The sequence below is a fragment of the Oncorhynchus keta genome, chromosome 10 (genome assembly GCF_023373465.1).
Source record: "Oncorhynchus keta strain PuntledgeMale-10-30-2019 chromosome 10, Oket_V2, whole genome shotgun sequence".
Lineage (NCBI taxonomy): Eukaryota > Metazoa > Chordata > Actinopteri > Salmoniformes > Salmonidae > Oncorhynchus > Oncorhynchus keta.
The window spans coordinates 8,830,606-8,846,619 of record NC_068430.1 but is presented as its reverse complement, the minus strand read 5'-3'; the positions used below and the strand labels follow the sequence as shown (position 1 = coordinate 8,846,619).

The 16,014-nt window shown below is 41.5% G+C and overlaps 1 protein-coding gene across 1 annotated transcript in view; it reads left to right on the top strand.

The window, feature by feature from the left end:
• Positions 1 to 562: 562 nt before the first annotated feature.
• The window catches only part of soat2 (sterol O-acyltransferase 2), a 43,582-nt gene continuing 28,130 nt past the window's right edge, over positions 563 to 16,014 (top strand). Inside the window, exons 1-6 of the mRNA XM_052528623.1 lie at positions 563 to 697; positions 8,879 to 9,075; positions 9,220 to 9,266; positions 9,506 to 9,699; positions 10,222 to 10,275; positions 12,329 to 12,436. Coding sequence (XP_052384583.1) covers positions 8,940 to 9,075; positions 9,220 to 9,266; positions 9,506 to 9,699; positions 10,222 to 10,275; positions 12,329 to 12,436 — 539 coding nt within the window. The 5' untranslated portion in view covers positions 563 to 697; positions 8,879 to 8,939. The remainder of the gene's footprint in view (positions 698 to 8,878; positions 9,076 to 9,219; positions 9,267 to 9,505; positions 9,700 to 10,221; positions 10,276 to 12,328; positions 12,437 to 16,014) is intronic.

Below are 16,014 nucleotides of genomic sequence, written 5' to 3'. Positions count from 1 at the left end.
GGGACCACCCATACGTAGAATGTATGCACACATGACTGTAAGTCGCTTTGGATAAAAGCGTCAGCTAAATGGCATATATTATATATTATTATATACACACACACACACACACACACATATACACACACACACATACACATATACATACACATATACACACACACACACACACACACATATATATACACATATACACATACACACACACACACATACACACACACACACATACACACACACACACACATACACATATACACACACACACACACCCACACATATATACACACACATATACACACACACACACACACACACATATACACACACACATACACACACACATATACACACACATACACACACCCACATATACACACACACACACCAATGGACAGAAGGACTCACTATGGACCCTTATATATCTCTGGTCTAGATATACTAGTCTCATTGTGGACCGTTGTACATCTCTGGTCTAGATATACTAGTCAGCCAGCCAGCCAGGTGACTACAGGAGAAGGGTAGGACCTCAGCCAAGCCGGGCAAAGATCAATCTTTCAGCTGATGTAAGAGAGGGACACAGTTCACACACACTCACACACACCAGCGAGACACTCAGCGACACTGCTTCTCCCTGAGGATCACTCCCTGGAGCCCGTCTGTGTGAGGGGAGCCCTGAGCCTGAGACCAGAACACTGTGAGTAACATACAATGTGATTACAAACTGATCCCAATATAATGTATGTTCTTTACAGTATCTAGAGCTATGTTTATTTGGCTGTGACCCCAGTGTATATTATTATTTAAAGTATATTTACATATGGCTCCGGTGGAAAACCCCGCTTGGGTTTTAGCTCGATCAGAGATGACTTTAGAGATCAGAAATGACTTTAGAAATCAGAGATGACCTTAGAGATCAGAGATGACTTTCGAGATCAGAGATGACTTTAGAGATCAGAGATTACTTTAGAGATCAGAGGTGACCTTAGAGATCAGATGGCTTTAGAGATCAGAGATGGCTTTAGAGATCAGAGATGACTTTAGAGATCAGAGATGACCTTAGAGATCAGAGATGACTTTCGAGATCAGAGATGACTTTAGAGATCAGAGATTACTTTAGAGATCAGAGGTGACCTTAGAGATCAGATGGCTTTAGAGATCAGAGATGGCTTTAGAGATCAGAGATGACTTTAGAGATCAGAGATGGCTTTAGAGATCAGAGATGACTTTAGAGATCAGAGATGACTTTAGAGATCAGAGATGACCTTAGAGATTACATTTACATTTACATTTAAGTCATTTAGCAGACGCTCTTATCCAGAGCGACTTACAAATTGGTGCATACACCTTATGACATCCAGTGGAACAGCCACTTTACAATAGTGCATCTAAATCTAGAGAGGAACCGGGCTTTTAGTCCTCTTCTGGCTGTGCCGGGTAGGGGATGAGAAGGATTACTTACCCTATCCTAGGTATTCCTTGAAGAGGTGGGGTTTCAGGTGTCTCCGGAAGGTGGTGATTGACTCCGCTGTCCTGGATCAGAGATGACCTTAGAGATCAGAGATGATGTTAGAGATCAGAGATGACCTTAGAGAGCAGAGATGACTTTAGAGATCAGAGGTGACCTTAGAGAACAGAGATGACCTTAGAGATCAGAGATGACCTTAGAGATCACATAGATCAGAGGTGACCTTAGAGATCACATAGATCAGAGATAACCTTAGAGATCAGAGATGGCCTTAGAGATCACATAGATCAGAGATGACTTTAGAGATCAGAGATGACCTTAGAGATCAGAGATGACCTTCGAGATCAGATATATCAGAGATTACCTTAGAAATCACAGAGATTAGATATGGCCTTAGAGATCACAGAGATCAGAAATTACCTTAGAGATCACAGAGATCAGAGATGATCTTAGAGATCACAGAGATCAGAGATGACCTTAGACATCACAGAGATCGGAAATGACCTTAGAGATCACAGAGATCAGAGATGACCTTAGAGATCAGAGATTACCTTAAAGGTCACAGAGATCAGAGATGACCTTAGAGATCACAGAGATCAGCGATGAATTTAGAGATCACAGAGCTCATTCTATATCTTCTATGTATGTGAAAGGACCACATGACTGAGAAACAGGGAAGCAGGTACAGGGTGCTTGTTAATGTGAATTGCTGAGTCATTTATTCATTTCAAGCTCTGGTAGATCATCTAATAACATACAGCAATAACAGGATGTTGGCCTGGATGACAGAATCCCAAACCTTCAGTACTCTATGGTGAGGGACAGAGATGGTCAAACCTTCAGTACTCTATGGTGAGGGACGGAGATGGTCAAACCTTCAGTACTCTATGGTGAGGGACGGAGATGGCCAAACCTTCAGTACTCTATGGTGAGGGATGGAGATGGCCAAACCTTCAGTACTCTATGGTGAGGGACGGAGATGGTCAAACCTTCAGTACTCTATGGTGAGGGACAGAGATGGTCAAACCTTCAGTACTCTATGGTGAGGGATGGAGATGGCCAAACCTTCAGTACTCTATGGTGAGGGACGGAGGTGGCCAAACCTTCAGTACTCTATGGTGAGGGACGGAGATGGCCAAACCTTCAGTACTCTATGGTGAGCGATGGAGATGGCCAAACCTTCAGTACTCTATGGTGAGGGATGGAGATGGCCAAACCTTCAGTACTCTATGGTGAGGGATGGAGATGGCCAAACCTTCAGTACTCTATGGTGAGGGACGGAGATGGCCAAACCTTCAGTACTCTATGGTGAGAGACGGAGATGGCCAAGATTCAGTACTCTATGGTGAAGGACGGAGATGGCCAAGGTTTTAGCGGTATGATTTGCTACAATCTGATGGTAGTTTGAGTTCAACCAGAGAAGGATGGATGCTACTGTACTGTCTAACGACAGATACACTTAAATGTACTGTGAACAAGACACAGACCATCAATGTTTCTACTGAGTGTCTTCTAGTTCTGGGCATTGACTCAACTCAACTGGGCATTGACTCAACTCAACTGGGCATTGACTTGACTCAACTGGGCATTGACTCAACTCAACTGGGCATTGACTCAACTCAACTGGGCATTGACTTGACTCAACTGGGCATTGACTTGACTCAACTGGGCATTGACTCAACTCAACTGGGCATTGACTCAACTCAACTGGGCATTGACTCAACTCAACTGGCCATTGACTTGACTCAACTGGGCATTGAATTGACTCAACTGGGCATTGACTTGACTCAACTCAACTGGGCATTGACTCAACTCAACTGGGCATTGACTTGACTCAACTGGGCATTGACTTGACTCAACTCAACTGGGCATTGACTCAACTCAACTGGGCATTGACTCAACTCAACTGGGCATTGACTCAACTCAACTGGGCATTGACTCAACTCAACTGGCCATTGACTTGACTCAACTCAACTGGGCATTGACTCAACTCAACTGGGCATTGACTCAACTCAACTGGGCATTGATTTGACTCAACTGGGCATTGACTTGACTCAACTGGGCATTGACTTGACTCAACTCAACTGGGCATTGACTCAACTCAACTGGGCATTGACTTGACTCAACTGGGCATTGACTTGACTCAACTCAACTGGGCATTGACTCAACTCAACTGGGCATTGACTCAACTCAACTGGGCATTGACTTGACTCAACTGGGCATTGACTTGACTCAACTGGGCATTGACTTGACTCAACTCAACTGGGCATTGACTCAACTCAACTGGGCATTGACTCAACTCAACTGGGCATTGACTCAACTCAACTGGGCATTGACTCAACTCAACTGGGCATTGACTCAACTCAACTGGGCATTGACTCAACTCAACTGGGCATTGACTCAACTCAACTGGGCATTGACTCAACTCAACTGGGCATTGACTCAACTCAACTGGGCATTGACTCAACTCAACTGGGCATTGACTCAACAAGCACAGAATATTCAGAGAGTTAAACACTCCTCTTCATTTAATTCCCACGTGACTATAAGCATGTTTCATTGCTGTCTTCTACTTCACACCATATTCAATCCGCAGAGGTTCAGTGTTACAGCGAGATTGACATTTAAAAGGCAATGTTCCCGCTTTAGCGGAGCCCACCTTCACGGTAAACACCGCTTATGTCGGCACAACTGTAAATTACCTTCACGTTTTTATCGCGGAATGTGTAACACTTCAGCGATACAGACTGAATAGAACCCTTGGACTCTAATGTCTTCGACTTTTACAATGATACAGTACCAGCAAATTATGTCATTAGTTCAAAATGAAAGAACAGCCTCTACTCACATGAAAATTATCATTGAGTAAATGAGAGAGAGAGAGAGAGAGAGAGAGAGAGAGAGAGAGAGAGAGACATTGGGAATGAGGGAGGGAGAGAGAGGGAATGAGAGAATGAAAACAGGAAACACACAACAGATGATAACCCCTAGTAAACCCTGACACTGATCAAACACTACAGATAAACAAACGTGTGCTAGTACTGGTCAGGGTAATGTGGCTTGTTTTTGTCTTGTTGTTGTTGTTGTTTTTGTTTTTGGGGTGACCATGGACAGGTTGTTCACCATCTCTCTCTTCCAATCCTGTCGTCAGCGTATCTTTAGACAGAGCTCGTGTGCTATTTACTAATGAAACCCTTCTGAGAACATACCGTACAGGGAGTTAATGGGTCAACAGAAATGGAAGGATAAGGAACGATGAGGTTACTGTTGGTCAGGACAACATATCTTTCCCCCGATAGTGACAGAAACAGAGAGATAGAGAGTGAAACTGAGGTTACTATATTGCCCATGACAGACCCTCTTTATCTATCTCCCCTACTGTACTGCAGAGGCTGAACATCGTATCTTAAGACAGAGCTCAACTATGTACAAGTCCAATCCCCCATAAAGATAGTACAGGGAGTCAATGGAAAACTCTGAATCTATCCTCTACCATCTCCCTATGGGTCCGCAGAGTTACTGCAGGGGTCTGCACATTTAAAAAAAAAAAATAATAATTGTGGGAAAATATTAGTTTGGGATTTTTTGATGTGAAAAATATATTATTTTATGAATATCACTAGCTACAACATAATACAATTGTGGATGCACTTTTTATGTCTCTGCGTCCAGTACGAAGGTAGTTAGAGGTAGTGTCGTGACGTTGTATTAGTTAATGTGACGACTGTTGTTCATCGAATGGTTAAAGTTTCTAATTGCGTGATTAACTGAATCACGCAATTATCAACTCATTAACCTGGGGCACCATGGGAAAACTAGTTTTTATTGAGTTTCTATTTCCCAAATTAACTCAAAGAATATCAGAATATCAATTTTACAACAGTCGCTTATTAACCAGTTGCCTCTACCAATCTCGTTCTGAATGTCGTATAGCCTGTGAATCTGCACGGACCCGGGTCTCACCAATGAGTTCGTACCACACCAATCTTAGTTGAATATTTATTTACTAAAAAGCGAAAATGATGATAAAAGATATACATAGACAAAACACATTATAGGCTATCGATTATAACTTAGTATAACGGGCCAACACACTATGGCGCGTGTTACCCACAATGAGGATTTCAAACGAGAGAGAAAAACAGAAAGTACACAAGATAAATATATATTTGGGTGAATTTGTTAGCTATGCTATTCTATGGGTCAGAATATAATGATGTAATTACGTGGGGATGATCTCAGAGGATTCTCTGCGTAGGCCTTCAGCTGTTCGAACGACGCGCTACTCCGGCGCACCTCTCTGGTCGTCCTCACAATGTCATTTTGCCTTAGGAGTCTGTTCCCTCACCCTTTGCTCTGGAAGGGGTCTTCTGAGGACAGACAGCTCTGTAGCTCAGAGCTCACAGCATAGGAATGAAACCCTTTAGATACTACGATGGGAGATGGAGGCTCGGTGGTTCGACTTGAATTCACCAGTTTAGACACAGCTACTCATCCGTAGCTTGGGTAGAAAAGGATTACTTTGTCCTGAAACTTGCGTTGCGTTCTGGGTTCGTTGACTTTTTAGACCTTGCTGCAGCTGGGGTCACGTAGTCCTGTAAATTCTATACTCACAGGTTTTATACCCTTGGGTCAGAAGTGGGCGTAACTGCCTTTAGGGCAATTCTCTGGGCGTACCAAGTTAATGAGGCAAGGTCTAGATTTTTTTAAAATCCCATTTTAGACAACTAACTTAACATTTCATCTTCCCCAAAACATTCTCTTTGATTTGGATATTTTCCATACAACGTACAATGTATAAACATTAAACATATACCAGGAAAACTCTTCACATTACAATGTTTTCGTAATAACGTCATCCATAACTTTGAATAACAAAACAAAAATGACATACATTTTCATATTCCATCTATCGTCATGACCACCATTGACCACCATTGACTACCATTGTGGCTGACAGAAACCATTGTTCCAAAGTCATGTTTAATGTTCTGAGGCTGGTTCTCCATAGTAACAGGACAAAGGAATTTGTCTGTGGCCTAAGATTTACCAGGGGCGTGAGGGGTCATAAGAGAGAGATAATCTGTAGGGTTGTGGTCTCCTGTAATCTGACCTGATCAGGACAGTCATGACAGTAGTTTCAGGAGCCAATACTTACTAGCGTTAGCGCAATGACTAGAAGTCTGACTAGAATTCTACAGGAACAGTTAGCATGCTAGCTGTTCCTGTTCATCTGACTCTGGGGAAGTAGATAAATGGCTTTATTGCCAAAATGTATTTTTCCCTCTTCTTGGCTCACGGGATCATTTTCGGCAACATCCGCTGAATTGCAGAGCGCCAAATATTTAATTTTCATGAAATCACAAGTGCAATATAGCAAATCACAGCAAATCACAGCTTAGCTTGTTGTTAATCCACCTGGCGTGTCAGATTTCAAAAAAGCTTTACAGCAAAAGCTATCCAAGCGTTTATGTTAGGACATCTCTCTCAGCAGACAAAACATTACAAACAGCTAGCAGCAAAGTAGATTGGTCACAAAAGCCAGAAAAACAATAAAATTAATCGCTTACCTTTGATGATCTTTGGATGATTGCACTCACAAGACTCCCAGTTACACAATAAATGTTCCTTTTGTTCCATAAAGAATCTTTTTAAATCCAAAAATCTCCATTTGGTTGGCGCGTAATGTTCAGAAATCCACAGGCTCGAGTGGTCACGACGGGGCAGACGAAAATTCCAAATAGTATCCGTAAAGTTCGTAGAAACATGTCAAATGTTTTTTATAATCAATCCTCTGGTTGTTTTTACAATAAATAATCGATAATATTTCAACCGGACCGTAGCTTTTTTAATAGGAGAGAGAGAGAAAATGTCCGCTCCAAGCTGTTGCGCATGCAAAACTCTGAGGGCACCCAGCCATCCACTGACGCGATGTGTCTTTCTAGCAAATTTTTCAGAATAAAAGCTTGAAACTATGTCTAAAGACTGTTCACACCTTGTGGAAGCCATAGGGAAAGGAATCTGGTCGATATCCCTTTAAATGGAGGGAAGGCATGCAATGGAACAGGAAGATTTGTTTCTCTTAGGCACTGCCTTGTTGGATTTTCCTCGGGTTTTCGCCTGCAATATCAGTTCAGTTATACTCACAGACAATATTTTCAAGGAATACCTAGGATAGGGTAAGTAAGGGTAAGTAATCCTTCTCACCCCCCTTCTCCCCCAACAAGATTTAGATGCAAGTGGCTGTTCCACTGGTTGTCATAAGGTGTATGCACCAATTTGTAAGTCGCTCTGGATAAGAGCGTCTGCTAAATGACTTAAATGTAAATGTAAATGTAATATTTTGACAGTTTTGGAAACGTTAGAGTGTTGTCTATCCTAGTCTGACAATTATATGCATATTCTAGATTCTGGGCCTGATAAATAGGCCGTTTCATTTTGGGTACGTTTTTCATCCAAACATCAAAATACTGCCCCCTACACTCAACAGGTTTTAACATGAAGGAAATTCATTGGGGCTAATTACAGGGCCGTCTAATGGTTGTTTTTGTGATGGAAGGACAGTTTCAGTGTCAAATTACGATCAACACCAGATAACTATATATATATATATACTGTATATGTTTTAATAGTATTGAACTATATATATACTGTATATGTTTAATAATACCATCTTTGAGAAATAACAATCAAATAAAAGCTAGACCGATAAAAAAAATTGCAAAAGAAAAAATGAATTGCCGTTCAGAGCACATTAGCTTTAAAACTACAAAATTGTCTCTCCTCTCCATGCCAAATAAGTCCCCCCCCCCCCCAAAAAAAAATTGCAGCTCAATGAAAAATGTGTAGTATAGCATTACAGCAGCAAAATGAATCCAGTTGCTAAGATACCTTTATAGGTAAAAGACTATATTAGAGTTGACACTTCCACTTATAATGAACAGTGGGGGAGGTCGAAATAATTAAACTGTCTACAAAAGCTATTCATTTTAAAATGTTGATTACTACAGTACAGAACTGCTAGATATAGGATCCCAAAGGACATTTTCCTATATCTTTATAAGACAGCCATCTTCTATTTCTGGTTATTTATGCTTTAGATAAGGGTTTTTAACTTTTTACTTTCACAAGATTAAGGGGGCTACAAGTACAAGTGTGTCTATATTTGTGTAATACACTTTAAAAGCTATAGGAGATTATAGTCTTTGGGTTGGGTCTGTAACAGGTGCTGTCTTCATCCAGACAAGTCAAATCAAATCAAATCAAATGTATTTATATAGCCCTTCGTACATCAGCTGATATCTCAAAGTGCTGTACAGAAACCCAGCCTAAAACCCCAAACAGCAAGCAATGCAGGTGTAGAAGCACGGTACGGCACAAGTGTTCAATTCCAATCTGTTTCTCCTTCAGGTTCCTCCAGCAGGGCAATACCTATACAGAACCCATCCCTGCGTCTTGACCCGGAGGTGCCATGGCAGCAGACAGCAACAGACTTGGAGACACCACGGCCACAGAGACAGCCACCAGATTGGTGCACCGAAACATTAACAACCCCAACGCTGTAGAGACCGACAGCTCTCTCTCCAGTGGAGAGGTCACTAACCATGGTGAGCAGTTAGTCAACACAGAGGCAACACACTATCCTCCATATCATCATCATCGTCATCGTCATCATCACAGATTGTTCCCATCCTGTATGTAATATATATTACAGTAGGCTAGCTACCATAACTGTTTATTTCTGTGTGCAGTGGAGCAGCACGCTGAGGATCTGATACAGTGGAAGAGGCATGTGGAGGTCGGTACACTGATGTCTCTATTGTACCTAGATGCCACTTATCAAGTAAAGGACTCTGTTTATATGTGCCAACCTGCCAACCTATGCTGTGTGTGTGTGTGTGTGTGTGTGTGTGTGTGTGTGTGTGTGTGTGTGTGTGTGTGTGTGTGTGTGTGTGTGTGTGTGTGTGTGTGTGTGTGTGTGTGTGTGTGTGTGTGTGTGTGTGTGTGTGTGTGTGTGTGTGTGTGTGTCCTGTGCAGCGAGTAAAGAGTAAGGTGCTGGATCAGATTCAGGGGCATCTTAGTGACCTGCTAGACAAGGCCCTGACTGAATCTGTCCAGACATTTACGCAGAATGAGAACCATGGCAACAACCACGTCAACCATGTCAACAACAACCATGTCACCAGAGACGGGACAGTCACCACCACTAACAACAACGAAAACTCACACAGGTTAGGACAGCTTTGATAATGCTGTACTGTACTGTACTACACTAGAATACATTACACTGTACTGTACTGTACTGTACTGTACTGTACTGTACTGTACTGTACTACACTAGACTACATTACACTGTACTGTACTGTACTGTACTGTACTGTACTACACTAGACTACATTACACTGTACTGTACTGTACTGTACTGTACTGTACTGTACTGTACTACACTAGACTACATTACACTGTACTGTACTGTATTACACTAGACTACATTACACTGTACTGTACTGTACTACACTAGACTACATTACACTGTACTATAATGTACTATACTGTACAATAATGTACTATACTGTACTATACCATACTGTATGGATGACAACACACAGTTTAGGATCTATGTGTGAGGTTGGGCCCAGTTTCTCCTGGTCAACTCCCTGCTATGTCCATGAAGGTCCCTGTAGATGTTTGTATGAAAGTGACTGTAGCGGTTGATCTTCTCATGTTGATTTCATCTTCTTTATTCATTTCAGAACCCACACGGAAAAGGATGGAAAAGTATTTATGGACAGACGCTCCATTCTAGAGTTAGTTCATTGTATTTATTTAAACAGACGCTCCATTCTAGAGTTAGTTCATTTTATTTAAACAGACGCTCCATTCTAGAATGAGTTCATTTTATTTATTTAAACAGACGCTCCATTCTAGAGTTAGTTCATTGTATTTATTTAAACAGACGCTCCATTCTGGAGTTAGTTCATTTTATTTAAACAGACGCTCCATTCTAGAGTTAGTTCATTTTATTTAAACAGACGCTCCATTCTAGAGTTAGTTCATTGTATTTCTTTAAACAGACGCTCCATTCTAGAGTTAGTTCATTTTATTTAAACAGACGCTCCATTCTAGAGTTAGTTCATTTTATTTAAACAGACGCTCCATTCTAGAGTTAGTTCATTTTATTTAAACAGACGCTCCATTCTAGAGTTAGTTCATTTGATTTAAACAGACGCTCCATTCTAGAGTTAGTTCATTTTATTTATTTAAACAGACGCTCCATTCTAGAGTTAGTTCATTTTATTTAAACAGATGCTTCATTCTAGAGTTAGTTCATTTTATTTAAACAGACACTCCATTCTAGAGTTAGTTCATTGTATTTATTTAAACAGATGCTCCATTCTAGAGTTAGTTCATTTTATTTCAACAGACACTCCATTCTAGAGTTAGTTCATTTGATTTAAACAGACGCTCCATTCTAGAGTTAGTTCATTTTATTTAAACAGACGCTCCATTCTAGAGTTAGTTCATTTTATTTAAACAGACGCTCCATTCTAGAGTTAGTTCATTGTATTTCTTTAAACAGACGCTCCATTCTAGAGTTAGTTCATTTTATTTATTTAAACAGACGCTCCATTCTGGAGTTAGTTCATTTTATTTAAACAGACGCTCCATTCTAGAGTTAGTTCATTTTATTTAAACAGACGCTCCATTCTAGAGTTAGTTCATTTTATTTAAACAGACGCTCCATTCTAGAGTTAGTTCATTTTATTTAAACAGATGCTCCATTCTAGAGTTAGTTCATTGTATTTATTTAAACAGACGCTCCATTCTAGAGTTAGTTCATTTAATTTAAACAGACACTCCATTCTAGAGTTAGTTCATTTAATTTAAACAGACACTCCATTCTGGAGTTAGTTCATTTTATTCTATTATGAGTGGCCTTAAACTGAACCTGATCCATGAGATATATTAGAATGTAGGTACATCATGTATTTACATATGAATCCTCTTGACCTTGTCATTGTGAATTAGTTTATTGTACCTCTAGAGTGTGTACTCCAGGTAAGCTTATCTATCATGCAACACCATTATATGATGGGATTCATCTCAAACAAACAAACAAACACAGGACACTAGACATGAACTTAATGTTTTGTACACTTTCCACTAGAGAGAATGTACTGTCCACATGACACAATATTGTGCTATCATGCAACACCATTGTATCAATCAATTGTGTCGTACATCGTCCCTACTGGGAAAAACATTCATTTCATGTCTAGTGTCCTGTGTTTGAGCTGTTTGAGATGAATCCTGTCAGAATAATGTAATACTGTATATGATAGTGAGATGAATCCTGTCAGAATAATGTAATACTGTATATGATAATAATGAATCCTGTCAATTACTGTATATGATAGTGAGATGAATCCTGTCAGATTACTGTAATACTGTATATGATAGTGAGATGAATCCTGTCAGATTACTGTAATAATGTATATGATAGTGAGATGAATCCTGTCAGATTACTGTAATACTGTATATGATAGTGAGATGAATCCTGATTACTGTAATACTGTATAGATAGTTGAATCCTGTAATACTGTAATAATGTATAGTGAGATGAATCCTGTCAGATTACTGTAATAATGTATATGATATTGAGATGAATCCTGTCAGATTACTGTAATAATGTATATGATAGTGAGATGAATCCTGTCAGATTACTGTAATAATGTATATGATAGTGAGATGAATCCTGTCAGAATAATGTAATACTGTATATGATAGTGAGATGAATCCTGTCAGAATAATGTAATACTGTATATGATAGTGAGATGAATCTTGTGTGTTCCTCCACAGTGATCTGTTTGAGATCAACCATATTCGGACCATCTACCACATGTTCATCTCAGTGCTCTTCCTCTTCATCATCAGTACACTGGCTGTGGACTACATCGACCAGGGCAGGTGTGTGTGTGTGTGTATGTGTGTGCGTGCATATGGAAATGACGTCACGCTGCTCGCTTAGCGAGTTGCACTTTCTCCTGATTCGGCTCACACCGAGGCTCAAACACAGGGCCGCTGCCTTGCTAGCACACGCGAACGCCCTCCCGAAGCGTCTTACCAGTCGCGTCACGCAAAAACCTAGCTATTCGTTGACGCAATCGGGGACACATCAGGCTAAGGAGTAAGTTTCACATGTCAAATCAAATCAAATGTAACTTTATTTATCACATGCGCCAAATACAACAAATACACTTACAGTGAAGTGTTTACTTACAAGCCCTTTAACAAACAATGCAGTTCAAGAAGACTTAAGAACATATTTACCAAAGGAACTAAAATCAAAAATAATAAAAAGTAACACAATAAAATAACAATAACGAGGCTATATACAGGGGGTACCGGTACCGAGTCAATGTGGAGGCTATATACAGGGGGTACCGGTACTGAGTCAATGTGGAGGCTATATACAGGGGGTACCGGTACCGAGTCAATGGAGGTGGAGGCTATATACAGGGGTACCGGTACTGAGTCAATGTGGAGGCTATATACACTGGGGTACCGGTACTGAGTCAATGTGGAGGCTATATACAGGGGGTACCGGTACTGAGTCAATGTGGAGGCTATATACAGGGGTACCGGTACTGAGTCAATGTGGAGGCTATATACAGGGGGTACTGGTACTGAGTCAATGTGGAGGCTATATACAGGGGTACGGTACTGAGTCAATGTGGAGGCTATATACAGGGGGTACCGGTACTGAGTCAATGTGGGAGGCTATATACAGGGGTACCGGTACAGAGTCAATGTGGAGGCTATATACAGGGGTACCGGTACTGAGTCAATGTGGAGGCTATATACAGGGGTACCGGTACTGAGTCAATGTGGAGGCTATATACAGGGGGTACCGGTACTGAGTCAATGTGGAGACTATATACAGGGGTACCGGTACAGAGTCAATGTGGAGGCTATATACAGGGGGTACCGGTACAGAGTCAATGTGGAGGCTATATACAGGGGGGGTACTGAGTCAATGTGGAGACTATATACAGGGGTACCGGTACTGAGTCAATGTGGAGACTATATACAGGGGTACCGGTACAGAGTCAATGTGGAGGCTATATACAGGGGGTACCGGTACTGAGTCAATGTGGAGGCTATATACAGGGGTACCGGTACTGAGTCAATGTGGAGGCTATATACAGGGGGTACCGGTACAGAGTCAATGTGGAGACTATATACAGGGGGTACCGGTACAGAGTCAATGTGGAGACTATATACAGGGGTACCGGTACAGAGTCAATGTGGAGACTATATACAGGGGTACCAGTACAGAGTCAATGTGGAGACTATATACAGGGGTACCGGTACTGAGTCAATGTGGAGACTATATACAGGGGTACCGGTACTGAGTCAATGTGGAGACTATATACAGGGGGTACCGGTACTGAGTCAATGTGGAGACTATATACAGGGGTACCGGTACAGAGTCAATGTGGAGACTATATACAGGGGTACCGGTACAGAGTCAATGTGGAGGCTATATACAGGGGTACCGGTACTGAGTCAATGTGGAGACTATATACAGGGGTACCAGTACAGAGTCAATGTGGAGACTATATACAGGGGGTACCGGTACAGAGTCAATGTGGAGACTATATACAGGGGTACTGGTACTGAGTCAATGTGGAGACTATATACAGGGGGTACTGGTACAGAGTCAATGTGGAGGCTATATACAGGGGGTACCGGTACAGAGTCAATGTGGAGGCTATATACAGGGGGTACTGGTACAGAGTCAATGTGGAGGCTATATACAGGGGTACCGGTACAGAGTCAATGTGGAGGCTATATACAGGGGTACCGGTACTGAGTCAATGTGGAGGCTATATACAGGGGTACCGGTACTGAGTCAATGTGGAGGCTATATACAGGGGGTACCGGTACAGAGTCAATGTGGAGGCTATATACAGGGGTACCGGTACAGAGTCAATGTGGAGGCTATATACAGGGGGTACCGGTACTGAGTCAATGTGGAGACTATATACAGGGGGTACTGGTACTGAGTCAATGTGGAGGCTATATACAGGGGGTACCGGTACAGAGTCAATGTGGAGACTATATACAGGGGGTACCGGTACAGAGTCAATGTGGAGGCTATATACAGGGGGTACCAGTACTGAGTCAATGTGGAGACTATATACAGGGGGTACTGGTACAGAGTCAATGTGGAGGCTATATACAGGGGGTACCGGTACAGAGTCAATGTGAAGGCTATATACAGGGGGTACTGGTACAGAGTCAATGTGCAGGGGTTCAGGTTAGTAATGAGACTATATACAGGGGGTACCGGTACCGAGTCAATGTGCAGGGGTACAGGTTAGTAATGAGGCTATATACAGGGGGTACCGGTACAGTCAATGTCACAGGTTAGTAATGAGACTATATACAGGGGTACCGGTACAGAGTCAATGTGGGGTACAGGTTAGTAATGAGACTATATACAGGGGGTACCGGTACTGAGTCAATACAGGTTAGTAATGAGACTATATACAGGGGTACTGGTACAGAGTCAATGTACAGGAGTAATGCTATATACAGGGGGTACCGGTACAGAGTCAATGTACAGGAGACTATATACAGGGGTACTGGTACAGTCAATGTCAAGGGTACAGGTTAGTAATGAGACTATATACAGGGGGTACCGGTACAGAGTCAGGATGTGGAGGTCATTTGTACATGTAGGGTGACTATGCCTTGTGGCTGAGTCTCTAACAATTTTTGGGCTTTCCTTGCTCCTAGAAGAACTCATTTACAGGACCGTCTGTGACCGGTACTAAAGTCTTTGCTCTGAAACACAGCAATATTACTGTTGTTTGTCCCTCTTGAGCCACTGAGTCACATCATGGAAACAGGCTCAAAATAGTCTGAATTAATAATCTAAGATAAATCAGAAATCTGTCAATAGTTGTTTACGGCTATTTCACAGAAGGTCTTAATCTGGTAACTGTTATATCAACTAAGATGTTTGAGAGTATATAAGTTGTTTTTAGCATAAAAACTGAGCATCTCTTGTGGAATGGCAAACACTATACAGGGGGGTACTGTTGACCAAGAGTCAATGTGGAGACTATATACAGGGGGTACCGGTACAGAGTCAATGTGGAGGCTATTATATTTCAGGGGGTACCAGTACTCTATTCAATTCTATTATATTTCAATATATTCTATTCAATTCTATTTTGGATTCCATTCTATTATATTTCAATATGGATTCTATTATTCTATTTTGAAGATTCCATTCTATTATAGTCATATTCTGTTGAAGGCTATCCCCAGACTGGTGCTGGGTTTGACCTGTTGTCTTATGCCAGAGTCAATAGGTTTGCTGGGGTACATGTTCAGTAATGAGACTATATGCCCTGTCTCTCTGGGGGACTCTGTACCATGAGTCAATGTGCTGGGGGGTACAGGTTAGTAATGAGGCTATATACGTGGTCTTTCACTACCAGCTGCCTCCACTGATTCATCAATGTGCAGGG